Here is a 27,103-nt window from a genome sequence, read left to right on the forward strand (position 1 = left end):
CAGAGCACAAAAGAGAGCCCAAACCAAAAAGACGACCCAGTCCTTATAAAAGGAACTCCCTCCTCGAGCACAGAAGCTCGAGTGCTGCCCCTCTTCCTCTGCCTCCTCTGGCTCTAACCATGAAGCAGCTCCCACTTCTCATCTTCCTTCTCCCTCCCCTCTTCCACTTTTCCTGCTCTCAACAGTACAACGCCATCTTTAGCTTCGGGGACTCCCTCTCTGACACCGGCAACGTCGTCATTGCCGGCCTCCCTTATGGCATGACATTCTTCGGCCGTGCCACCGGTCGCTGCTCCAATGGACGCTTGGTCATTGATTTCATCGGTACATCCCTCCCCACCCACCCCGGTCGTCCATCACCGTCATGAGAAATGCTAAATGTCACGATAGACTAATAACAACAGCGAGTGTGTTGTTGTTGCATCATGCAGCCGAGGCCACCGGACTGCCGTTGCTTCCACCCTCCACAGCGAAGGGCCAAAGCTTCGCTCAAGGCGCCAATTTCGCTTGCACCGCGGCCACCACACTCGACTTCGACTTCTTCTACCAGAGGAACCTCAGCGGCGGTTTATGGGTCAATGCTTCTTTGAGCAAGCAGATCGGGTGGTTCGAGCAAATGCTGCCTTCTCTGTGCGGCCAAACACGAGGTGGCAACTGACGCATTTTGTTGCCCGATTCATCGTCGATCTCTCTCCATCAGAAATTTGTCTGACCATGCGAAATTTGATGCAGAATGCAACGACTACTTGGGTACGTCGCTCTTCGTCGTCGGTGAGTTCGGAGGGAACGACTACACCACCCCCATATTCGCCGGTAGGAGCATGTGGGAGGTGTACACCTTCGTTCCCCGAGTCGTGCAGGCCATAGCGCACGGCGTCGAGGTCTGTAGGTGAACGTAGCTCTGTAGCTTGATCGCTGCATCCTTTGGTCGTCGGAATCAAACATGTGTTTGTTGTGTTCTTGTCTGTCTCAGAGATTAATCGGGCATGGGGCGGTGGATCTTGTTGTGCCGGGGATGCTACCGATTGGGTGCTTTCCAGTGTACCTGACACTGTATGCAACCTCAAATCCGAGCGACTACAGCAGCATTGGATGCTTGAGGAAGTTCAACGACTTGACATCCTACCACAATTCATTGCTTCAGGCAGCATTATACCAACTGCAGATCAAGTATCCCTCCACCAGGATCAGATACGGCAACTATTATACTCCTGCCATTCAATATGTTGCCTATCCAAGCAAATATGGTCAGCTTTCCTCCATCTTCAGCCATAATTTTGTCCTGAGATGTTACACTTTCTTTTAGTTCAGCTCTGTTTTTTTCTATTACATGTTTGATGAAGATGAACCATATTTCCCAACAAAAAGAAAGTTCGTGGCTAGCTATGATCCTTAGCAATAATAGCTTTACATGACAGATACCTATACAGAATCATCAAAGATGGATCAGACACAGATGCGTGTTTGCCACTTTGATATGTATGATAAGGTTCGATGAACACGGATAGAAGTTATGCAGTGACATCACAAACCAAATTCGATGGCCACTTCCAGAGGAGTCTTGGTTGAAACTGACAACCAAATCACTACTCCCGATGATGTGAGGATCACTTAGACTGTGGCCGTCGATGCTGCTAATGGAATGAGTTTTCATGTCTCTCTCATACCCAACTAAATACATGGCTCAAAAATGTCACTGTGACCGAGATGATGCATGCACATCCAGAATCGCACCCACTGCTTTCCTGCACCCACGATGATGCTGATGCCCATCACATCGATCGCCCGCCTTAATTCTTCTAATCTAACGTACGGTGGTTTCCCTTTCAGATTTCAGAGACTAAAGATGTCTTTTTGCTGCACGCGTCTTGCTCGGCAGGATTCAGCGGTGGAGGTCTGAAGGCGTGCTGTGGAGCAGCAGGCAGTGGGAAATACAACGTCAACCTCAAAGCCATGTGCGCTAAAGCAGGCTCCAGCGTCTGCAGTGATCCTGATACCTACGTGAGTTGGGATGGCATTCACCTCACCGAAGCTGCCTATCGACTCATAGCCGATGGCTGGTTGAATGGCCCTTATGCAAACCCTCCCATCGTGAGCTAGGACGGCGCATGGCCCTCCTGCATCCCCGCTACTGCAACCAGCTTCGGTTACATTCTACTCTGTGGTGGTCAGCCGAATACTGGCGTTGCATGATTGTGGTAATCAATAATCACTCTTCCTGTGGAGAAGAGAGTGCTGCTGTGCGGACGATTAATTAGTCAACTGTTAATGCTACGATCGATACTCGCCTGCGCTGGAAGTTCTATCTCACGCATACCATACAGACCCCGAGTGATTGTGTAAAGCAAAGATGGGCTCTCCATGTCCCTCTTCCTCGAACGTACGGCATCTTCTTCATGCGCTTCATCATCCTTGAGCTCCAAGCAAAGTGCACCGCTCCTTATCACGGGACCTCATCACTGGTGCCTTCTTCATCATTAACTATTAACGCCCGCTTTACCTACTCCGTTTCTGCGGCAGGAAACCAAAGAAGCAAGGAAAGGGCGGATAAAGAGACACCATACATGGAACGGTGTGGCCACGTCCGGTGCCCACTGTGATCGCCATTAAAATCTGCACTGCACCCATGCCGTGGCCTTTGAGCTTACGTTACGTCCTGCCTGTGACACGGAGGCCCAGCCCAAAGAACGTGCACCCTGTTCGTCTTAAAACACATTAGAAAAAAGAAGAAACAAAGATGAAAATATATAAATTGCTTGTAAATTTCAAGAAAAAAAATATATAAACCCATTACATAATAAATTCGTCGATTCAGTAAAATGTTGGGAGCGATCATTTCCTCTGGAATAATTTATTTTCTCTTTTTTTGAAATAAAATAAAAATAAAAATCGAAAGACCAACATTTTGGAAGGATGAGCGTGAATCGAAAGAATGATTGCAATCATTCGCTCGAGACCACCACCTTTGTACGATTTCACTTCTGGATCAATCAAATCGAAAAGCTGGAACATGGCCACCCTCTCCACTGCCACCGCACGTCAGGATCGTCGACTCACCGGTCCCTAAATGGTCGTCAAGCTGGGAAGGCGGTGTCTGCTGGCTTAGCGCTCTATCCCATCCACGCACCTTTCTGAAAGGGAAAGGGTAATCAATGGCAATGGCAGGAGGTTAATATGAACCATATTTATCGTGGTTGAAGGAAGCTCGCAGACACCTGAGTCGGATTCCCCTTCCCTGTTTCTGCTTACACGGAGCCTCCTGCCATTGCCGCGGCCACCGCCCCCCTTTCACTGCTTTTAAGATCTGTGCCGCTCTGCTGTTAATGCAGACTCAGAGCGCCCCCAACACACCCACCGTTCCAACCCCTCCCGTCCCCCCCCCAAGCGAAGGCACATACGAGACGCATACATATGCAACACACAATACACGATGAAGAAACGTTTCCAAGTCATTAAAGACACCGAAAGATTGCCAATTGACCACATCCTGGTGTCAGCGTAAACCTGTGGATCTCGTTAACCCATAGCGAGGAGAAGAGACAACCGAACGCCAAACTCTTCCCACCTTCCTCTTTCTTTAATCCTATCCCATTCATTGTATGCTCAATTAAACCAAACACGGCAGGAGCAGAAGAGAGAAAGTGCGCACTTGCTCGCCACCATTACACACTTCCCACCCAGCACTGCTTTGAGCAATGCAAGGCTTAGTTTAGAGTGCAAGAGAAAGCTCAGAGATCGAGAGAGAGAGAGGCGAGAGCTCATCACGAAGGATGGTCGCGGGCAAGGTGAAGGCCGCCATGGGGTTCCAACGGAGCCCGGCCGCGCCCAAGGCGGACGCGCCTCGCCGTTCATCCTCCTCCCAGACCTCACACCACCAGACTCCGCCGCATTCATCCTCTAAAGACACGGCCGCAGCCGCCTTCGCCCGGTCCTTCGGCGTCTACTTCCCCCGCGCCTCCGCCCAGGTACGGCCCCGCTCGCCCAACGTCGCCGAGCTGCTCCGCCTGGTAGAGGAGCTCCAGGAGAAGGAGTCCCTGCTCCGCGTCCAGCTCCTGGAGCAGAAGCTTCTCAAGGAGACCGTCGCCATCGTCCCCTTCCTCGAGAAGGAGATCGCGACCAAGAGCGACGAGCTCGCGCGGGCCGGCGACCGGATAGAGCGCCTGGAGGCGGAGAACCGAGCGCTGCGGGACGAAGTCGAGGGCTTGAGCTCTAAGATACGGGTCGGCGAAGAGGAAGGCCAGCGCAGCGAGAGGAGGATAAGGGAGCTCGAGACAGAGTTGGACGAGCTCAGGAAGGCGTTGTCCGAGCAAGGCAATGGCGACTCGACGCAGTTTTGCGCCGGGCCGGTGAAGGTCGACGAGTGTTTGTCAGCCCAGAGGTTCCAAGGGCTCATCGACGCCTCCGCGAGATCGAATCTCCTCAAAAGCTTGCTAAAACACCCCAAATCCGCCGACATTGGTCCTGATCAAGAATTCCAAAAGCCGGAGTGCAGATTTCCAAAGGCGGAAGTAGGGAAGGCCGAAGGGGAGCATCAACAACCACGCAACGGAGAAAAAGAAGAGTTCTTGGAACCCCGAGCTCCTAGAGTTCCGAAGCCACCTCCCATGCCGTCGGCCTGGTCTTTGTCGTCGTACTCGTCCTCGTCATCGGAGACCGCGTCCACCGTTGCGACGAGAAAAAGCCCAAAATTATCGTGCCTTCCGCCGATTCCGCCGCCGGCTCCATTGGCGGTGCCCACTCCATCAAGCGGAGCGCGGCCTCCTCCGCCTCCACCGCCGCCCCCGCCGATGGGGTCCAGGTCGGCGGCGGGAAGCGTGCGGCGAGTGCCGGAGGTGGTGGAGTTTTACCACTCCCTGATGCGGCGGGAGACCAAGAGGGAGTCCTGCGGTGGAGTGCAGGACGGGGCCCCAGCCTCCGCTGCGAACCCCCGCGACATGATCGGGGAGATCGAAAACCGCTCCGCCCACCTCCTCGCCGTAAGTCTTCTTCTCTCCCTCCAATTTCGCCGCCGCCGCCTCCTCTGCGTACTCCAAATTGCCAAGGTCCTATGACCTCCTTCGATCGACGCATTTGCCCCCTCTCAGCCTGCCGTCGATGCGTATCGTGTTCTGACGTGGCAGGAACCGATCGACGCCTCTTAATTAACTCTTTTGTTGTCACTTAAAGAAACACCGGATCCGAATCATAAGCATTCCTTTGTTCTTAATCGCTTCATTAATGGCAGATAAAGACAGACGTGGAGACGCAGGGCGACTTCATTAGATTCTTAATAAAGGAGGTGGAGCAGGCGGCCTTCCCCGGCATCCAAGATGTGGTCGCCTTCGTCAAGTGGCTCGACGAGGAGCTCTCCATCCTGGTACTCTTCTTTAGATCTCAATCTCTCTTTCCTTCGTAGCCAATCCTTGGGGCTGTACGTTTATTGGGATGTCGGGTGATGGGCGTCGCAGGTGGACGAGAGAGCGGTGCTGAAGCACTTCGAGTGGCCGGAGCACAAGGCGGACGCCATGCGCGAGGCGGCCTTCGGCTACTGCGATCTCAAGAAGTTGGAATCGGAGGCGTCGTCGTTCCGCGACGACCCTCGCCTACCCTGCGCTCCCGCTCTCAAGAAGATGCAGTCGCTGCTGGACAAGTATTCATCATCTTTTCTCCCCCGTTTGTAAGTTGGGTGGTATCTGATGGTGTCACTGTGGGCTGATGATACAGATTGGAGCATAGGGTATACGAGCTGTCGCGCGTGCGAGAGTGTGCGACTAAGCGGTACAAGGCGTTTGGTATTCCCTGCGAATGGATGATGGAGAGCGGAGACGTCAGCCAGGTACCTCACCGGCCTTCTTGTTCTTTTCTTTCATCCTTGTGGTCCGGCGTGGGATGTCATCGCCTGCTGGTGACAAAGGACAAACTTAGATCAGCGGTGGGCCAATTGGCCAAAGCAAAAGCAGCAGCAGCGGCAGCTCTCGATCCACGTGAGCGCGGGCTCACGTGAATCGAGATGGTAGAGTCCATTATCACCTTGGAGCTAGCTATTTAACCCGGAAATCATAGAACAATGGTCACGTGAATGGGAATAGGAGAGTCCATCCTTAACCTTGGAGCTATTTAACTGGAAGGAAATCATAGAACAATAATGATGAACAACCTGGTTCGTACGCTCACGTTACCGCGGCAACCATCATGGATGGGGCCATCGCCCATCGGGAGAGGACACACACTGATTGCACTGTAGAATACCGTGTTTTTATTCCTATCGGTGCTTGCAAACGCTAAGATGGTTGACAGTAAGGCGCGTGTACTCGTCTTCTCAGGCCATCGTTCTTCTTCTTTTGTCGTAAAGCCATGCCTTGGCGCCGTTCTTAGTTTGATGTTTTTGACCCATGTGACCTTCATTAGCATTTCATTATCTTGTACTTGTGCACCCTGTCATCACGCTTAAGGTCGATAGTAGCTGAGTGGGAGCTGATGTTTGGTGTCGACAGCGAATCTATTTTGTTCTCTCCTTGAGCGAGCATGTTGTTCATTTTCCTATGGAAGCTCGTGTCGCAGGAGAGTCGGCTTAGAGTTTTGGTACCTCATCTTTTCTGTTAATGAAGTACATAACACTCGTGTCATGTATCATCTTTACAGGAAAGAATTGAACTAAGTCGTGTGTCAACCAAAGCATTTTGTTCCCATTCGTTTGTACTCGATGCGAAGAGGTGATTGATTAGACATGAGAAATACTTGTGCAGATCAAGCTAGCATCGGTGAAGTTGGGGATGAAGTACATGAAAAGGGTTTGTTCTGAACTGGAGATGATGGCAGGAAGCCCCGAAGAAGAAGAGATGATGCTTCAGGGTGTCAGATTTGCCTTCAGAGTCCACCAGGTACTTGCTGCTGTCGTACGTTACATTAGATTAGCATGTACGACACCTTTAACTCGTCATCATCACCAGTTTGCCGGAGGTTTTGACGTCGAAACAATGCGAGCCTTCCTGGAGCTGAGGGACAAAGCACGGTGCCACCGCCTCCGGAGCAAAAGTCACAGCCAGCAGAAGCTCTATTGCAGGTCGACGTCTTGCCAGCCGCCTACTTCCGTAAAGGTAGCGTAAACCCGTTCGATTGATATGAGTCGACCATTTTATTTAATGACCACCGGACGCAGCACACGAAAGGCGAAGAAGACTAATCGATTCGACTTGTAGCATGGGTTGGTCATAGCTTGTCTTGAACGTTAAGATCTGTATTGGTTTGCTGTATCTAATTTTTTGTCTTTAATTGTTTATCTCCGTCCTTCTCATTTGGCTGATAATTAAATAATTTACATTTCATTAAGAAAAAAAGATCGAATCCAATCTCCTATTTGCATCGATGTAAATACCAGACAATGTAAATAGAACACAGCTTATGCAACCACCTCTACGTGATGAAATCTCATGACTTTGTGGTGGTCTTCAGAACGAACAAGAAGCTTCCTTTCCAACAAAAATTCCTGGATCAAAGCATGCGTTTCGACAAATTTTACAGTCATCAGGATTTTATTGATATACCGGCATGATGAACCGCGTTATTACTTCATCCGTACCGACCATAACAAGAGAACAAAGATCAAGCCGACCGGTGCAGTGACCTTCACGGAGATGCTAACTCTACAGCAGCTCCCAATCAGACTCCAATGAATCAGGAACAGAAGACAAATTTGGATTCTTTAATAGCTCATTTCCCTGTCTGTCTCGCTCTCTGCCGACGATATCGCAGTATGAATTTTTCACCTTATGGCCCTTGAACTGCCGTAATTTTGTGATAAGCGAGGCGCCAAGTTTTTTCTGCGAGATAACAAGCCACATATGATAGTACGATGCTTATAACAAAAAAACAGTTACAGTGCAGATTAGAACACAAAATAATACTCTGAAGAAATAGGGTGCAAGTAACATGCCTTAGCGTACTAAATTATTGTCCACAAAACCCAACTTGTGTGCAGACTGATAGGAGACAAATAATTTTCACCATTTAAATTTTTCAAAAAAAGAAACATGGTTGAAAACGTAAAATTCTGTCTCAGAAATTATGGTTCCGAGACAATCCTATTTGGTTATTTTAATTCTTCAGGGCAATTTTCACATTTCAGATATTTCTCGATAACTGTAAGAACAGTACAGGATAAGAAAAGGAGAATTCGTGGGAGAAATAGGTAACTCCAGCATTTCCCTATACGACAATAGGGATTTGAAGGAGTATGCTATATACATATGTATATATACCTTGTATGATGCCCTTGATTTCTGATATGAGATCATGGCCTGTTCATAATCTTCATTGTCCTCCCAGTTATCATTAATATCCAGATCCTGAGATACTTCCATTGGTTCTTCTTTCGCGTCAATAACATCATCATCGTTGAATTTGTCATCCCCACTAAGGCAAACTGATAAATCTCAAGAAACAACATAAAAACAAACATAAGATTTTAGATTTGGATGAGATATTAAGTTTTTTATCCTGCATGTCTTCTTTGAACTGAGTTCCTTGTAAAGTCAATTGATGATCTATCTACCTATGTAGCAAATGACTGTGAACAATTGGTTAGACAGGTACAATCAGATGAGGTCAAAATTGGAAAATAAATGAATAACAACAAGAAAGACTTTCTGATACGATAACAATTTGTTTAAAAAATATATGACAAAATATTGCCAGAGAAAGATGGACATTTTAACAAAGAAAGTGATCCAGAAAAGGTAGAACGACTAGATTTTGAACAATAAGAAAAAAAATTACTTGTTCTGGATTAGGTCACTGATTTGTACCAGTCCATCCAGAATAATTTCAAGATTCTATCAAGCAATAAGATTCATATGCTACTCAAGGTAGATGTATCGCGGAGCAATGATTAGAAAGGTACATAACTACCATGACTTCAAATGAATATCATTGGTCCCAGTGGGCGGTCATTTAAGACTGGCATGTCAGAAGAATACATGTATCTAAAATTTACAAAAATACTGTGATAAGTGATGTATCACAAAAATCATAAATATCTTCAGCTGAGGAAAATGCACAGGCCATGTGTCTTGAAGAGATGTGCCACATCATGACGGAGGCTTGAAAGCCGTGATTGCAATAGTTTGTTGCAATTGATCATACAGAATGGTATGTTAAGCTCGACCACCTTTTTTTTATGTGTTAATATCCTTCAGATGCAACAAAGTTCAGAAGAGATGGTCCTAAGTGTCCTTGAAAGTATGATCAGCACCGCAACAAAATTTGACCTTTATTCTTAACGAACAAGGAGGCTAGCGGCAATTTTTCATATATGTTATGATCCACAAATAACTGATTTGTGAAGTGCTGATCTCGCATGTCAGATATAAAAAACTGCTAACTTTTGCTTGCTGTTGTGAATAGTTTTCTTAGGACAAGAATCATAGTCATCATACAGACAAAAGGAAAACAAGTTGATGTTCTCAATCTTTGTAAGAAATTTGAACGTATACCTTCAGTTTCTCGCAGAGAAGCCCGTGAATTGTCTTGTTTAATTTGCAGCTCATGTTCATTTACAAGGCACCCTCTAGGAGAGATGAATTCTTGTGATGTATGGATACCTCTCGCAGCATCTGCCAGAAAATAACATAGATGAATTGTTGCTGCGCTGAACCAGCAATCATAGAAAAGTCACACAATATAGCAGCACATACCACATGTTTCAGTAGGCGGTCTATCTACAACAGATCTACTTTCACAAGGTTCCAATTTAAGGCTTTCATCTACTAAAGGACATATTTTTGGAAGGCCAGAAAGAGATGCAACAGAAGGTAAGAAGTATTCAGGATTTCCATCTATCACGTCTGAGCAATTAGCTGCTTTGGTCGGAAGAGTTTCCTCCTGGCATTCATCAAACTCATTGTTGTAACTTGAGTCTTGGTTCAGATCAGAGGGTGCGATCAGACTTGAATTTCCCACAGATGAAGAATTTGGCTCCCATTTAACACAAATAGATAAATTGTCATCCAAAAAGGATTCATCGAGTTCTTCCTTTAAAACTCCATCTATCTTACTGGCTATATCACCATCTAATGATTTTTTTGTATCAAGTCCTTCGGCACAATCACCAGCAGGATCGAGCCAATCACCCACAACCTCATCAATTATATCTCTAAATTGTTTACCAACCACATCAACATACTTGCGTGGGATCTGTCCAAAACAGTTTTTTATTTGTTATGAAAAGCAAATAAATGGTGCATAAGAGAACTTCAATTGCATAGATTAAATGCACACAATGTTAACTATGACTGCACAGAAATCAAAAGCATGCATTTTTTATTGAAAACTTCAATAACACAAACCTGTACCAAATCATTACTCTTGTATGCTTTCTCAAATGTTTGGCATACGTTGTCCCAGGATAGTCCTTCAAATGTAAAATCCATGCCTAAATCATTAGCAACCTGAGAGATAAATAGGATCAACAAACTATGAATCCACACCCTTTTACGTGTACACTAAGTAAGATATTGTTTGACTTAATATCTACTCCATTTTTCACATAAAATTTGTGATTAGCTAACAACATCGAACATATCGACAAAGACAAGAAACATAGACGCTAAGTGAAATCAGGGTTTTTTTTTTTCTTTTTTCTTTTTGCTGCTTACGGAAACACTCGATGCAGTTCTACTACAATAAACTATAAACAGAAAATTGCAACATAAAATCAACATCGAAGAATCACTCATGCGTCAAGTAATAATAGTTGGACACGAGTACCATGGTGTTTGCAAATTAATTTTCAACACACATGTCATATATTGTATTTATCTTCAGAATCAGATTCCAATAGCATATCAACACTACACTGGTAAGACCATAGAAGGTAAAAAGATGATGAATACAGATATACGGCTCATATCAGGACCTTACATGCCTCGTCACTAGTGTTATCTGCGGAGATTCCATTTCCACATGGTATGCATAATGAATGGTTCCAGCAGAATTTTGGATTGCAGAGGAAATAAATACCAGATAACAACACTATTAAGAAATGATAAGAACGAACTGCCCAAATCTCTCTTTCGAGAATGAAAACACAATCAAGAAATCATAGGACTAATTTTATACATAGATTAGTCGAATATCGAGTTTGACGGCTGAAAGATAAAAGTAGAAAACTGATTACTTCGCAACAGATTCCACCAACAGTGCATAGAGCAACAAAACCTACTTCCGAAAATCGAAAGAAGAAAAGGCAAGGAAACGAAAAGGAACAGAAGATCAAGAGAGGACTACTACAAACAAATAGGCCTAAGAGATAACCGGAAGAAGAAACCACATGCCCGACGAAGCTCAAGGCACACGGGTACCTACGAGAATCGGGCGACCTCACGAGAGACGGACGAAAGCCGCAAGGGGGGAGAAGATTTTGATCGCGAGACGGCGAGAAAGATGGATGACCGGTGCGGGTGCGATTAGGGGGACTCCGAAAAGTGGCGAAAGGTGGGACCCGCCTCAAAAAAAAATGTGTGGGCAAAATGAATAGTGTTGTACATGTGGCAACGGTACGCCATCGACAGCTTGCGTACGCGATGAGACCAACGTCGTCCTTTGGAGTCAGTAAGCTCTTCCGGTTTAGGCTTCGGGGTTAAAACACGATAAAAAGAAATTTATCTATCTGTCACAGAATTATATGGCCTAAAGAAAAGAGTTTTCTAAAAACCATAATAGTCATTTTACAATTGTATAGACACGTGGCGACAAGCACGCGAGTTCGTAGGCGGAAGGAAAATAATATTGATTCATATAGCCGCCATCGAATCGAGAAATAACAGCTGGTTTAACCCCAACAGATCGACAACAATGGATGCCTACCATTTCAGATCAAGCCAAAACCGCAGGAGATCCATCCGTCATCCAAGATGATACTTTGCCATAAAAGGCCTCGATATTGGCATGCCACTCTTCATCCGCAACAGACAACACTCTTCTTTATTTGGAACCTCGAACCCTACACGGAGGAACGGATACCAAGGACTAGATGCAGATCCAGAAAGCATTACAGGAATCCTCGACCTCTGATGGTCTCTCTTCTTGTGCTGCCTTCTTACCAGAAAACTGCAAGCTTTCGGTCCAATTACATCGCCCAACTGAGTTCAAAGGTCGGCACACAACCGTAGCACACGCACGTACTTAAAAAGGATTATTCTCGAGAGCTACTTACAAGCAGCTCAAACCGTCGGTTATACATAGAAATTGTCTAACTCTTGCAAAACATTCACTTAAACGTAATGGGCCTAGTGATCATACGAAAACCATACTTTTTGCAAGGTCGAGAGACTTTTGGCGACCAAAGAGCTTTTCGACAATGGCCAATGCAAACTCTAACGACGTCCCTGGGCCTCTGCTTGTGATCAGGTTCCCGTCGACCACCACTCTGTTCTCGCAGTAGCTTTGGTCCGAAAGCTTGTCGCACATTGCTGGATATGCTGTTGCCTTCTTACCCTAGAGCAGGAACATGAAAGGGTTAAAGAGAATCTTTCCAAATTTTGACAACCTTGGATGAACATATGATGTCTAAACTACGTGACCCTGTGTATGTTTTAATCTTTTTCATAGTTTCTCTGTGGTGCTGTGTGTAGACAAAGATTTCGTTGGTCTTTACTTTAAGCAGACCATGGGTCTCCAAGACTATCGCTGGTGACGCACATATTGCTCCGTAAAGTTTACTAGATTCTGCCTGCTTTCTGAGTAAATTGACCAGCTTCTCTGAATTTGAAAATGCTTGAGCACCAGGAAGGCCACCCTATAAAATTAAAATTAAAGCGACTGAGAGTAGAGACAAAAGTCATTTGCAAGATCAAACAGCCAAAAGGCACTGCTTACCGGCAGAACAATGAGATCGTATTGCAACTTAATGGCCTCATCCAGAAGCATGTCAGCTATCAGCTTCACCTTCCTAGATGCCACGATTTCTAGCTTATCTTCAACTGATGCTACCACAACATTGGCCTTTGCTCTGCGCAAAGTGTCGATTATCATCACGGCCTCCATTTCCTCTGAGCCATTTGCAATCGGAACAAGAATCTTGACCACACAAGGGACAAATGTTAATAAGTTTGCTCTAGCTAGAAATAAAAAGGCATAAAATACCAATCACTGGTTCTAAGATGGCCATGACCATAAGGTACTCGAGAATGAGATGAATATGGAAGCCAGCATACTTCAATTTCTTCTTCCAGCAAAAATGCTGTTGACAAATTAAATGTGTCCTAATCGCAATTTTCTGTTATAGTGCTATGATCGACTACTAGTTTCTTTAAACAACTGCACCAAAGACATCCTAATGCTTTTTTTTTTTTAATAGTCCAGCGAAAAATGTCAGGAAAAACATCCATAAAATCAGAGCTCGACACAAAAATGATTTTGAAACCACAAACATAGCTGAAGCTTCAAAGAACATGCATAAGCACAGAATAACATCAATTTCCAACTATAATATGAAAATGATAACTAATATTCCAGCAAATTACTCGACATCTGGAATCTGCAGCAGCAGTTCAAGACTAGCAGATGATCCATTCTCTTCCAGCCACACATTTTACTCATGCTTGGTCAGCATGCATAACAAAGGCATGCCTCGAGGTTGGAAATTGTAGTATAAACAACAACAAAGTAATCCGTGATAGCTTGTCAGGTAGGTAGTTCATGAGACTACAAAATGAAGCTAACAAAGACCTGGCTACACAATAGAACAACAAACAAGAAAGACTGCAAAACTCTGAAGCATACTATGTAAAACTAATAGCGCTCTATGGAAATATCATCTTACCTGAGGTGTAGAATCAAACTTCCATGATGTAGAGTTTATCTCAGTCATGGCAAACTCAACTCCATGATGTGGACGCATGACCTAAACAAACAATTTATTTATTTGCATATAAAAGAAGTACCAAAGATACACATGGATTTGAAAAAACCAACTGATTTTACTAATGCACTGAGTACATTGCCCAATGATGATTAATGTAAAGGATCATATATATCATATAACTCGTTAAACACATCATATAAGCTGTTGGCTTCAGCCAGATAAAAGTCATTACCATGCATATGGCATTTTTGTTAAGGCTTGCTAGAACATTTCAGACAATACTTCTATATATTCCTTTAAAACATCAAAAGGTCCACATACTGGAAGCTAGATACACAATCTACATTACTTGGAATTGAGGGAACCATGGAATGTAGCCAGTTTACGGAAAAAGTGACCTAAATTACCCATTTAAGAATCCTTCTTTTCCTCAATCAACCATAATTTATCACCATCACCAATGATTTATTTCTCAGGCCCGGCACATCCATTTCTGAATTCTGACATCCCATAGTCTTTGCAATTCATTGTCACTAGCTCAAAATTTTCCCTCTTCTTCTTCGTATCACCATCATCAACAACCCACACTCACTCTAATGACCAAATTCATCCCCAACGTCACATAATCTCAAGTCATCATGTTTTTCAGTTGATTCCTCTTTTTCCTCTCACCAGTTACCATACCATTCAACCATGCCCATGTCGTATCCTCTTCTTCGCATAGGTGTTTCATCCTCTCGGCTAATTAGAGAGGGAGAAGTATATCTCCTCAGTTAAAATAAGGGATTGGGTGCAGTATACCCAAAGAGGAGGACCACACGGATTGTTAGACCTTATTCTTTATGAATTCAACAATGAAATAAAGGTTCCGATTAGAAATGTTTGTGGACATTACCCACCAGACAGTCAGATTCCAATCAAAGACAATTGAAGGCTTACAATTACATAATAAATTCAGAACGAGTAGGCAGTGGTGGAAAGATTATCATGGCCAATCATACCATATAAAAGCAAAGAGAAAGGGTGCATGAGGGGCCTTGAACAAATTGTACGGTCATCTATCAAGCATGGTAAGTTGAGAATGCATAATTTGACTAAACTTCTAAGGAATGGTATGATCTAATGTTGTATAGAAGCCTTACCACTAAATGTGGGACGGTTTAGAGGCAATATACTTGTAGGCAGTGAACACTAACCAAGAACTTGCATCATTCTTTGAGCGATATATAGAAATCATGTAAAACATATTTAACCTCACCAGTCCATTGTATTCATCTACATGTACACATAATCAGGTCATACATCATTCCCGATTGGTCAGTAGTGGTAAAAATCTCGAGGTAGCTTTATATTGATGATATTTTGCTTCATTACAGTTAGAAGTTACAAATTTTGGAAAACAATCACTCCAATGCCGCAACTCCTAGTGGTGACATCACGTCACCACAAAATTAGAACAACAAAATGGCCAATTGTTCAAAGAACATGATAGAATTTGCTTTTACATCCAAAGGTTCATGTTATCATTATGCAGACCTAAAATACAATTTTCAAATCAGGATGGATTAGCCATTTAATTTGGTTCCCGATTCAGGTTATGGATCAAAAGCCTAAGAGTAATTATAAGTTTAAACAATTTCAACTCAATTTTAACAGAAGCATAACAACAACAAGAAAGTATCTGAAGTAAAACAAATAAATAGTGTTTACCATGGGTCCTGCGACTTCGTCCGCTTTATCTTTCCCATAAAGTTTTTCGACCAAAGCCAAAGAATACTCCATAGCTGTTCCTGGTCCGCGGCTTGTGACAACTTGACCTTCAACTTGGACCCTCGACTCCACTGCGGTTGCATCTGAGGGCAGTTTGTCCATGAATGAAGGATAACAAGTCGCCTGTTGACGGCAAGAGAGAGAATAAAAAAAACACTTGTTAGAAATCCAGCACTGACAAAGAGCTCTTACAATAAGGAGCATACATAAAAAGTCCATTCACTGACATGAAAGGAATATGAAGGCCGAATAATAAGCTAATAATCACGTCATTGTTTATAACTAAAAAATGATTTGATAAATCATGAATCTGAAAGTATACATAGAGCAACTACACGTCTAACTAATGACCGAGATATGGGACATCTATTATAAGGAAAGCAAATTACCCAAAAATAATCTCACCTTTAGACCTTTAAGCAAGCCCCATGATCCAAGGGCAACAGCAGGCGCAGCACAGATCGCCGCATAAAGCCCACCTTTTTCAGCCTGCTTCTTCACTATACTCTCCAACACTCCACAATCCCTGAGAGTATCCGAGCCCGGGATCCCTCCCTACTCAAGTCACAGTTCAAATCAGATAAGAAAGGAACCCTAAAAAACTGAGATGCTAAAAGCTCGAAGCAAAACCCCACGGGAAGGGAGATGAGGTCGAAGGAGGCGGTCGCGACGTCGGCCACGAGGGCGTCAGCGACCAGCTTGACCCCCCAGCAGGCGTCCACGCGGAGGTCTTTCTCGGCGGAGGCGACGGTGACGTCGGCACCGGCGCGGCGTAGGACGTCGATCGTGATCACCGCCTCCATCGGCTCCGTGCCATTGGCGATGGGAACGAGGACCTGATCCGATTCGAGAGATTAAGAAAGAAGAATCAAACGCACCAGAGGAGAGGAAAAGGACACTTTTGTACCTTCATCGGAGTCGACGCCATGGATGAGTAAGAGGAGGAGGAAGCGGCCGAGGAGCAGAGCGTGCGGGAATGAGGGGCGAGTGGTTTGCTGGGGAAACGGAGAAGGGTTTTGTAGACGAGGGGGATGGGAAGAAGAGGAAGAGGGAGGAGGTGACGCGTGGCCATTTTTTTGGTTTCGGTAGGGCGTGTTTGCGTTTGGCTTTGGGATGGGGAGAACGGCGGTCGAGTCCGCGTGCAAGAGAAGCTGCACGATATGGGGACGTTTACTTGGCGTCGATTTGGCGTTGCACGTGTCAACCTGTTTGGACTTGCTTTGGGATAGCTTTATCTCTTTTCTTTTTTTTTTTAAATATCAATCCTATTTTTCTAATTTGCAAACTAATTTTTAAAAAAAATTATTTTTTTTCAATATAAGATTTTTTATTTAGTCACGCTTATCGCTTCTTATTATTTAAAAAATAAATTTTTGATATAAGTTTGTCTCTCTTTTCATTTCAATCTACAAGCTCATGTTATTTTATTTTTTAAACTTTATCCATTGTTTCAATGGTACGTTGCTTGCACGTTGTCCTAATGATTTAAGAGTACACAATGAGACTCGTCTATGATGATAAGATAATATCTATCAAAGATATAACTACTGGTTGAGAGTCGATGATATCGAGATTCAATAACTTGATTCTACTAATAAAGGAGTTGAATCCTAAGACGACAAACGAGGACATGTGTCAAGATGATGATAAGATAATATCTATCAAGATGATGAAGATATAACCACTAACCCGTTGAGAGTTGATGAAATTGAGATTCAATAGCTTGATTCTACTAATAAAGGAGTTGAATCCTTGAAACGACAAAAAAAATATGGGACTCTTAGCGAGACATGTGTCAAAAATAATCTCATCATTTAAAAAAATATTTTTATAAAAATAAAATAAAAAAGGATATTTTTTTATCAAAAAAAATAAAAATGATCGTTTTTTTCATGTATCGTTTACGATGTTCAAAAGGTATATATCTATTACTATGTCTAAGTTCGGTATAAAGAAAGTACACATAATATAAGTTTCTAGGCATAACTTTTTTACTATTCCACTTCTGAGGACTGGACTTTTAGATGGATCTCTTCACAAGAAGCCCCCGTCCTGAGTTACCTTCACAAGATCACCCATAGTTTAATCTCGAGCCATTCTCATGGATATAATTACATTCTAAAACAGATCAAGATGAAATTATTGCAAATCTCGGAGAACCATATTCCTTAACCATCCACCCGAGGACCAATGGGAGGGAAGAGATCCTCCATGCTGGTTCCTGCGTAATGGGAAGAACACACATCATATTTTTCTAATTTATATATTCGTGCAAACCCTCATCATTATGATATTATCTGCATCACACCCGTTTACAGCTTACCGTTCGCCCATCCAGCTGGTATCTGACGCACAATTGTGGGTCCCTTGCTGCCCATTCAGCAGGCATATAACTGGGTCGATCGGTAGGTGAAATTAGAAAGTTATTAACCTTTTGTAATGGCTTCTTGCCACACGCTTGATGGAGCACGTTAAATTGTCCGACATCCGGAATCCGAATAGAAATATTGGATCCGCACGAAATTATTTGGGTCCGATTCACCACGTAAACCTTCCATTGATGGGCGGGCAAGGAGTGTTAGGGCGGCACAATTTTAGGGTGGCCAGCGACCGCAACGGGGTAAGGGGCATGTGGGTTTGGGCGCCGATTTCCGTGGCCGGAAGGAGGGCAAGCGATGGCCGCGAGGTTGAGCCTGTTGACGACGGCGGCGCTGCAGGGGATGGTGGAGGCGCGGGCCGAGATCTTCGGACACATTCTGAACCCGTAGGGGAAGGGCTCCATTCACAAGATGCTCGGTAGACGCTCATCGGAAATAAGATCGCCCGCCATTCACATGGGGGCGCGCTACCTTTAAAAATATTAAATGTTCACTTTAAAAATTAACTTCTTGTGTTTAAAGATTTTAAATTTATTTAGGAATTCTAGAAGGTATTATACTAACAGTTTTTAATCGTTCTGTGCCGTTTGTTAGAAATTCTTGTAAAAGCCCAATTATTTTTATCGACCCCAATAAATTTATTTTACAAGTTGTGTTTTATCAAACCCAAACAACTTTTTTTACAACTTAGTTTCACAATAGACGCGAAAATAAATTGTATTGCGCTAGAAAATAAAATTTAAATTTCACTACAATTATGTGATGGATTCAGACTTGTTACAAAGGAACTTTAGTCTTCGAAACAACAAAAAGGTTGACGTTTACATGTAAAGAAATTTTAGTTTAAACCAACTGAATGTTTAAGGATGTTTGAGGATTGTTCATGAAGACGTGAAAAACGAAATGATCGTTAACCTAAATGTTCATAAGAAGACTACTATCAAATCCATTCAAAATGAGCCCACAAGTAAAAGTAAATTATTTGTTCGTCTATAAATGCCAATAAGTTAATTGCTATTTTGCATTTCCAACCTACCTTTTTACTTATTATTTCAGTATCTAGAGAGAGAGAGAATCTCAACTTTTTACAGCAGAATTTATTGACAATTTATTTACAGCTAGCGTTCCTTGATCCATTTATTTAAAGCAGAATATCTGTCCCAAATCCCGAGTGTACAGAAAAAAAAGAAAAACAAAACAAAACGCTAGAAAATTCTTTTTCCTAAAGTTTGCTTGATAGGACAATTAAAGTGAAGTGTAAGGCAAGTATGGGATCCAAAAAGGGTCAGCGTATGTAACTTTACCATAGAAAGCAGACTATTACAGTTACTGAGTGCCCTACTTACTGGGGAATTTTGCCATTGCTTACAAGATGCTGACTTAATGAATGGTGAAAAATGTGCGACAAAAAAAACATGATTGGATAATATTAGAAGATATCGTCTGAAATTAATTAACATAATTGCAGACTAAATAGTTGCCAAAGATTTTCTAGGGCACATCCTCTCTTACACGAATGAACTATTAATTTACTTAGTCTGCAGCATCTTTCCTAATGATTTTAATGTACTCCAGTCTCCAATAATCTTCCAGAATATCCATTTTTCATCTCGATCATGCTCCTCGTGCATCCAACATTAAGAACTAATGCTAAATTTCATTTCTAACCGCATGTAATAATCCACGGATATATGAATTATCAAATATATTCATAACAGTCATAGAGTTAGTAAGGCAGCAGTACAACAAAATAGCATTTCTCAAGAATAACAGGATATTTGACTACATAACAGCAAGATGCATTAAGGCTATACCAAAACCCACTGATCCTACAACACATAACCTAAGCGCAGTGCACTAGAATTAGCCTGAAAGCTAACCTCAACATTAATAACTTGTCCAATAAGCCATGTTGTGGCCAGTCACACATTTATCTTCTGGCCATACACGACCTGGTAGAAAACAGAGTTAGGTGATAATAAATTGGAAACACACTTTTGTTGCCCATATAGAACAGAACTACACGCGTTGCACCAGAACTACCTGAAAATAGTTATCCTCACTGGAATTCTCAACAACAATGGCCCACAAACTGGGCCATGTTGTAACCAGTCACACATGTATCTTTTGCTCTTACTTCCTACCTCCTAGTCCCTCAATGTACTGCATTATTCGTGTGGAAAACATTAAGTGTTAGAGGAGTATAAATTGGAATAACTCTGAAAATAATTTGAAGCCCTTGTGCAACAACTCCTTCAAGCTCTTTCTTATTTTATCTTCCATTTCAATTTTTAGCATATAGCAATGCAAAATTCATTTCCTCCATACAAGAAATTTTCACAGGTCGCATTAATTTATTGTTAATACCAATTTCTTTCAGATAACATCTCTTCACGCAGATCCAAATCCAAACCGCGTTTTCTATCAATGCAAGATCCAGGATAACAAACAAAACTTAAAAAGGAAGCTACACAACATATCACGAACTATTGGTAAAAAATCTAGTACTAATACAAGAAGAGGGGATCCAAGGTCACAAATAATAACAAAGAAAAAATAGACAACTCGATCAATTCAAGATTGAACATCACGAATAAAAATTCAGAAAAAGAACTTCAAGATCCAAGATCGTAATAGAAAACTTAGAAAAGTAACCACAGGTTACCAATCTTACGACGGAAATTGATCAAGAAAATAGACAACAAATTGATAACTCGATCAATTGAAGATTCGACATCAGGAACAAAAATTCAGAAAAGAACTTCAAGATCCAAGATCATAATAGAATAATCAGGAAAGAAAGGGATCAAGAACATCACAGATTACCGATCTTACAACGAAAATTGATCGAGAAAATAGATAACAAATTGATAACGTGATCAATTGAAGATTCGACATCAGGAACAAAAATTCAGAAAAGAACTTCAAGATCCAAGATCGTAATAGAATACTCAGGAAAGAAAGGGATCAAGAACATCACAGATTACCGATCTTACGACGGAAAGTAAGCTCGATCCGGACCCAACGAAGCCCAACGGTTTACGCTTCACAACGGGAACCTCCTGGAAGCTTGCAGCGGCGGCGGCGATGGACTCGGATGGGAAGTTCGAAACGTGCTTGTCATCGGAAGAGGGTAGAGGCAGAAGAAGGGAATACGGAGAAGACGGAGGAGGAACGGGTGGAGGGGAGGAGATGGAAGAGGCAGAAGAAGGGAAGACGGAGGAGAAGGCAGAGGGAGGGAGGGACGGGAGGACGAAACAGAGGGCGTAATCACGGGAAGAAGAAGATGCGAGCGAAAAGTTCTCCGACTCGAGAACGAAACAAGAGGGCGCGAAGAAGTCGGAACTGTCATCATCGCTCGATATTTATATGGTGGCACCAATCACGACTAATGCTGGTCGGTGGTAGTTTATCACACAGGCATGCACGAATCACGAGAAGGTCAGTCCTGCAACGTAGACTGAAAATTCCTGCGAGTGTAAAAAATAGAGCTTCATCAGAAAATGTGAATCAATTGATATATTAATCGAGTTGAACTCAGTATAATGTGAATCAATCTGGCCACCTCGTTATGTTTACGTCGGCTTGGTGATCACAAAATGCCACCCTTGCTGGTATTTGTATAATTAAGAAATCATTTTGTTTACACTTACAGATCCACACAGATTGTGTGCGTGAGCCTAAACCCACACTTTGTCAACCCATACCGATTCTGGGCGTCGCATGTCGCAATCTAGACCACAACAACTTGCAAGCAACAAAGACATTACGGAAATGAGATATTTGATTGCATCCGATCATGCATTTGGAATATGTCCAGAGATGTAATTTCAATCATCAGGAAATATTATGTCCAAAGATAACGCAAGTATAAGAATCAATATCAGTTAAGGTTTGCATTGTTAATCCTATGAATCCTTACTGATTAACTGTAAAGCAATGATATGCAGTTCAAAACTGCCAACATAAGGCATGTTCTTACATAGAGCAACAGACACGATTTGACTTCTAACATATGTTTATCCAAAGAATGATCGATGTAAGTCTGTCCCGCATAAAGGTCGAACACTTAAAATGGAAGAGTTTCTTACGTGCTAGTTTAGATAGTAATCTTATCGCACATAAAAAACAAAGTTTAGATAGCAAAGGCACTGTCTACAAAGTGCAAACAACTATAGAGAAAAGAAAATAGACATTGCCTTCATTAATCTGATATTTATAGAATGATAGTATTAACCATCTTTCTCAAACGAGGTGTACAATCACGTCCTTGCATTAGCCTTTATTAACCATCTCACATTGTCCCTAAAACTAGACGAGTGACGCTTTGTTTATACGGATACCTATCCTCCTTCCGTCAGGTCCTTCTAACTTAAGACTATCGAGTAATAGTCATTAAAGAGCGCATTCATCTCTATCATCTATGCCACATTTAACCCCCAACACACATTATTTACTAAGCATATTCCTTGTCAACACCAATTAACCACAAACATAATTTACTATGTTTCCATTCTATAACCACTCTTCCTCGGGTCCAACCGACAAGTGAGGTTGGACAATTGAACATTTTGAGCCCAAATCAATAATTGAAAGGGTTTTATACTGAACGAGAGAGAGGGCAGCATGTGTGCATGCAGAGAACGTGCGCACAGCGAGAGAAAAGAGAGAGAAATAAAGAAAAATAGGATAATGAGGTTTTTGCTTGACGGGTTAAATTTTATCGGTTGTGACCCAAATTTTATGTAGAGAATCTTTACAGCAAACTTTACAATCCTAACAATCTACAGTTTATCCTTTCTAAGGTACTTTCCTGTGATATCCACTTTGTGAGATCTAAATTTTTTTTATTATAAGATCCATGTGATATTGATGTTATTATGATCCTCTTATTAAGATTTATTGTAAATATATTATCATTATTATTTTAATAGTGAAAGTTTGAGGTGGACTAAAATCTCATGATTTTTTTGACATTGAGATTTTCATGTTAAAAATTTGGTATATACGTGTGATTGATTTATTGCTCTATTGTTTATATTGTTTTGGTTAATATTTATATTTTGATATTTTGACGAAGAACTAATTTTTTTTTTATGCCTTCAACCGTATTATTCCGCTTTAACAATTATGTGAGGCCTTCAACCATATCATTAATCACAAACGAGGCCTTCGTTTTACTATCTCATGAACAAAACCGAAGCAATTATTATCAACAAAGCAGACTGGGGGATAAGAAAATTCCTATTGTTTTATTCAGACAAGCTCCTAATTCTCTCATATAACACTCCAAGTGAGACAACCATTGCTGATTTCAAGAATCTCTATGTATCAAATTCAGACATATATATGATAAAAAGAAGAACTAATTTCAGGTCAAATTAACTTGGTAACAAAAACTACTTCACACTCATCGATTCTTTGATCGAAAGGCATCAAACTGTAGGAAGCAGGAAAACAGAACGTCCTAGATTCAAGAAACGTGATACCAGCAGCAGATTTCGAAGATCTCACAAGTAGGAATCAAGAAAGGAGGAGAGGAGGAAGAGAAAGAGAGGAGTGAGGGGCAGGAAGCGAGAGACCTGTGATCTTGGGTGGATGCCGCTGAGGGAATCTGCTCCATGGTGTCCTCTTCATCGATCTCCTTGCGATCGGTCTCTCGCATTAGGTATTCTCTCCCATCTGGTTCTTAGCATATGCGGAAACGAGAGATGAAATGGGGTGCCAACGGAGCTCGGATGCCAAGTTATCTCCCAATCAAGTTAATGTCTTCGACTGTTACAAAACAAAGGAATCAAATTATTTTGATAAAGGCATTAATTAAATGATGATGCAACAAAGTCGGTGCGGCTCCTATGTCTCAGCCGAGCGACCAAACAAGGGAGGCCCTGCTCTCATCGGCTGCGCTACCTGGGTCCCACAAGAACTAACTACGATCTCATCAAGCATTGGCCACCGTGTATATCGCGGTAACGGTGGCCGGGAACCAAGAAGATGTGTCCCTTGCTACGCACGCTGCTTTTAATGTTGTTAGTTCTACTATGGTTGGGTACTGCAGTTACATGCGATCAAGAGTTTAAGCTGACTGACCACTTGTTCGCGAGCTCCACCGATCACACGAAAGTAACGCAACATTCTTTCTCGTCCTCGGCAATCTCAAGTGCTTCTGGCACCCGTGGTGTCTTGGAATCTTGCTTTGAGCATGACAAGTCCTTTTCCTGCTGCTGCTCCCGACGTGTCGTCACATGTTAGGCCGGGTTTGGCAGGCAAATGCGGGTAGGTATCTTTTCATCCCGTCCTGCACACTTTACTGGTTCATTAAATGACTCTCTTCTCATCGGAGAACGTCACGCGCGGATCGGTCGCTCCCAAAATTTTCGTGGAATCCTTATCGCAAGTTCCATGCGTGGCCGAATGAGAATCTTATACCAGCAGCATTCATCACTATAGACTAATCTGATTTTATTTTATTTTTTATTATTTAGAGAAGAGACTTGGGGTTTTTGACGCACGTGCGAAGGCACGCCCTCTGTTCTAGAGAGCACCGAAAGCGAGGCAAATATATACATACAATAAGAAAATTCTGCTCTTATCTCGATCAACCGGAAACAATAAACAAAAAAAAGGACGGTCCTCTTGTCGTGATATCGACGGACACGTGTGAACGCTTCAACCGTCAATTACTCGACGCACAGAACCACCGGAATATTAACGAGGAGAGCGATGGTTGTGATGAGCTGGATTTTGACTGGAGCAGGCTACGGGACCCACGATTGGACCCGCTCGAGAAAGCAGGTGGGTGAGTCGAAGTATCATCCCAGCTCTTCTGCGGCCACTGGCAGTAGTGGCCGAACGACTCGATCTTGGCAGAAATTTACGCATCTGCCACCGCCAGCATGGCGCGTTCCGACGTCCGCGTCATGTACAGATGAGTCGCGGCCCAGTATGAACGCCGGCGAACTGATGGCACAGTGGCAATACCGTTATACGATCCGAGGACCGAGGCTAGTTTGATAGGAGTTCCGTTATTAAACGGATTAGCCGGTGCATAGCGCAGCCGGGCATAATAGCATCATCACGAAGGTGCGCGGAGAGGTGGAGGGACCAAAGCATCCATCGTCTCGGTTGGATCGGGAGATGGTTCGAGCGCGAGCAGTAGGAAGGAGCGGCAACGGCAGCGGTGGGCTGTGGCGGCTCGCCGACGAGTTGAATCCACCGGAGGTCGGTTGCAGGGCCATGGAGGCGGAGTGCATCCGGCGGTTCCATCGACATGAGCCCATGGAGAACCAGTGTAGCTCCTGCGTCCTCAAGCACATCAAAGCCCCCGTCCAACTCGTAAGGGTCTCTTTCCTATGCTTGGATCGGATACCGATGCGGTTTCGGTTGAATTTGGATGGGTCTTTCGCTGTGGGCTTTTCTTTTGGGAGCCTGGTGGTTCCACTCGGCTGTTCTTGAACAGATGCCAAGAGCTTTGAAGTGTAAAACACTGGATTTTGCGTACCATTGTATTCACCAAATGCAGGAAATGAGTTGGTCCAAATGTATTATGGTCTAAAAACTGGGGTTTTTTTTTTCTCCTCCTTTTTAGATATTTTTTGATGGAAGAGATGATCATCTTGCATGCATGCTGCTCATGATTAAAAGCTGTGTGGTTGGTAGTGATTTGAGGTGGCCTCTGTGTCAGGTGTGGTCTCTGGTGAGGCGATTCGATCAGCCGCAGAGGTACAAGCCTTTCGTGAGCAGGTGCATCGTGCAAGGAGATTTCGCGGTGGGGTGTTTGCGAGAGGTGAACATCAAATCGGGGCTGCCCGCCACCACCAGCACCGAAAGGCTGGAACAGCTCGATGACAATGAGCACATCCTCAGCATCAAGATTGTCGGAGGAGACCACAGGCTTCAGGTCTTGTGTTCTTGTCATCTCCGTCTTCTGTTCCTGGTTTTTGCTTAGTTGTTGCGGAGATGTTGGCCTTCGATTGTAGACCCAAACATTCCTCTCGAAACACTGGGTTTATGGTAACCCCTGCATCAGCTGATCATGACTGCAACTCCTCAGATTGGGAAGTTGTATTGCATAAGATCTGATGGCTTCGCTTTTCAATGGATGTAACTTCCTGGCTTAATAATCATAGTAAATTCTCCTCCTTTGTTATCGATCGGATACGTATAGAAAAAAAAATGGTATTTAACCTTTACCCTGAGAAACAGTTAAAAGAGACGAAAACTAATATCCAGCAAACAGCCTTTGGTGTTTCAGCGTCCATCTTTTGATTTATCATATGATCCTCGTTTGATCCCATCACCTCTCCCCTTTGTTTATGTGAATTCAGAGAAGCTTGCTTGACAAGGCTGCATCATAACTAGACCGGTTTCCACCATTTTGTCTTTCCTTTCTTCTGTGTTTAATCTGCTTCATGATAACATGGTAATGTTATCAAGTGCTATGCATCCGAATCTATTTTGAGCCTAAATTTTCGGTATCGGTGCTCATCGATCTTCATCCTTGTTTCTCCACAGAACTACTCATCGGTTATTACTGCTCATCCTGAGATGATCGATGGTGAAGAAGGGACATTGGTGATAGAGTCATTCGTGGTGGATGTGCCCGATGGGAACACCAAAGATGATACTTGCTTTTTCGTGGAGGCCCTGATCAAGTGCAACCTCAAATCACTGGCTGTGATATCAGAGCGTTTGGCAGATCAGGATCTAGCAGAGTCGATGGCCCTCTGATCCACCAATACTTTTGGATCTTCGGAACGTCCGAGCTTTTGATGTAGTCAGCCTTGCCTTTCTTTCCCATGTCTTCTTCTACCATCCCTCGCCTCGCCCTGCAGCTATGGTTAGCTTGAACATTGCACGTCTCTGATGAGGTTTACTCGCCTGTGAATGAATGGCAGTGATGTTTCGTGGTCACAGCGATGCGTACGGCAGCAATGCACCAAAAGGTCGAATGAAGGTGTATTTTGAATGTACTTTCTGTAAATATTTTTAACTATCTTCTCGTTTTTTAGAGAGAGAGAGAGAGAGAGAGAGAGAGTTCTGCAAAGAGCTTCGAGATGTTATGAATTTTGTTGTGAACCTAATGGAATAGCTATGTGTTGGGTGATTCCGCTCA

General features: G+C 43.2%; 5 protein-coding genes and 1 long non-coding RNA gene across 18 annotated transcripts; 3 read left to right on the top strand and 3 right to left on the bottom strand.

The window, feature by feature from the left end:
- On the top strand, window positions 1-2,274 carry LOC103995136 (GDSL esterase/lipase At5g45910-like). 2 transcript variants are annotated; one of them, XM_018830103.2, is made up of 5 exons: window positions 1-324; window positions 432-647; window positions 733-881; window positions 974-1,247; window positions 1,831-1,966. In XM_018830103.2, exons 1-5 carry the CDS (start codon window positions 120-122, stop codon window positions 1,842-1,844), a joined length of 858 nt encoding a protein of 285 aa, XP_018685648.2. In that variant the 5' UTR covers window positions 1-119; the 3' UTR covers window positions 1,845-1,966. The 2 variants fall into 2 exon arrangements, with proteins under 2 accessions (XP_018685648.2, XP_018685647.2); XM_018830102.2 differs by having other exon boundaries at window positions 2-324; window positions 1,880-2,274.
- Window positions 2,275-3,570: 1,296 nt separating this feature from the next.
- LOC135619597 (protein INCREASED PETAL GROWTH ANISOTROPY 1-like) lies at window positions 3,571-7,258 on the top strand. Its single transcript, XM_065121753.1, has 6 exons — window positions 3,571-4,976; window positions 5,225-5,356; window positions 5,448-5,629; window positions 5,704-5,815; window positions 6,726-6,860; window positions 6,930-7,258. Exons 1-6 carry the CDS (start codon window positions 3,771-3,773, stop codon window positions 7,083-7,085), a joined length of 1,923 nt encoding a protein of 640 aa, XP_064977825.1. The 5' UTR covers window positions 3,571-3,770; the 3' UTR covers window positions 7,086-7,258.
- A 191-nt stretch (window positions 7,259-7,449) lies between these two features.
- LOC135619598 (uncharacterized) lies at window positions 7,450-11,490 on the bottom strand. Of its 11 annotated transcripts, none has more exons than XM_065121763.1 (6): window positions 11,341-11,490; window positions 10,329-10,424; window positions 9,672-10,170; window positions 9,471-9,590; window positions 8,238-8,410; window positions 7,450-7,799 (listed from the first exon to the last, which is right to left on the bottom strand). In XM_065121763.1, the coding sequence occupies exons 2-6, from the start codon at window positions 10,404-10,406 to the stop codon at window positions 7,623-7,625; spliced, it is 1,047 nt and encodes a 348-aa protein (XP_064977835.1). In that variant the 5' UTR covers window positions 10,407-10,424; window positions 11,341-11,490; the 3' UTR covers window positions 7,450-7,622. The 11 variants fall into 11 exon arrangements, with proteins under 11 accessions (XP_064977835.1, XP_064977831.1, XP_064977836.1 ...); XM_065121759.1 differs by having other exon boundaries at window positions 10,323-10,424; XM_065121764.1 differs by having other exon boundaries at window positions 11,337-11,483.
- A 666-nt stretch (window positions 11,491-12,156) lies between these two features.
- LOC135619600 (protein DJ-1 homolog A-like) lies at window positions 12,157-16,730 on the bottom strand. The gene is made up of 8 exons (XM_065121766.1): window positions 16,518-16,730; window positions 16,246-16,446; window positions 16,016-16,165; window positions 15,551-15,733; window positions 13,799-13,879; window positions 12,853-13,053; window positions 12,632-12,772; window positions 12,157-12,471 (listed from the first exon to the last, which is right to left on the bottom strand). The coding sequence occupies exons 1-8, from the start codon at window positions 16,680-16,682 to the stop codon at window positions 12,271-12,273; spliced, it is 1,323 nt and encodes a 440-aa protein (XP_064977838.1). The 5' UTR covers window positions 16,683-16,730; the 3' UTR covers window positions 12,157-12,270.
- A 2,913-nt stretch (window positions 16,731-19,643) lies between these two features.
- Window positions 19,644-23,757, bottom strand: LOC135619601 (uncharacterized). 2 transcript variants are annotated; one of them, XR_010489416.1, is made up of 4 exons: window positions 23,571-23,757; window positions 20,976-21,458; window positions 20,032-20,151; window positions 19,644-19,940 (listed from the first exon to the last, which is right to left on the bottom strand). It is a non-coding gene; the product is annotated as an uncharacterized LOC135619601 (long non-coding RNA). The 2 variants fall into 2 exon arrangements; XR_010489415.1 differs by having other exon boundaries at window positions 19,644-20,151; window positions 23,571-23,755.
- A 1,182-nt stretch (window positions 23,758-24,939) lies between these two features.
- LOC103995064 (abscisic acid receptor PYL8) lies at window positions 24,940-27,103 on the top strand. Its single transcript, XM_009415559.3, has 3 exons — window positions 24,940-25,323; window positions 25,673-25,888; window positions 26,503-27,103. Exons 1-3 carry the CDS (start codon window positions 25,126-25,128, stop codon window positions 26,716-26,718), a joined length of 630 nt encoding a protein of 209 aa, XP_009413834.1. The 5' UTR covers window positions 24,940-25,125; the 3' UTR covers window positions 26,719-27,103.

This window comes from Musa acuminata, chromosome BXJ2-8 (assembly GCF_036884655.1).
Source record: "Musa acuminata AAA Group cultivar baxijiao chromosome BXJ2-8, Cavendish_Baxijiao_AAA, whole genome shotgun sequence".
NCBI classification, from domain to species: Eukaryota; Viridiplantae; Streptophyta; class Magnoliopsida; order Zingiberales; family Musaceae; genus Musa; species Musa acuminata.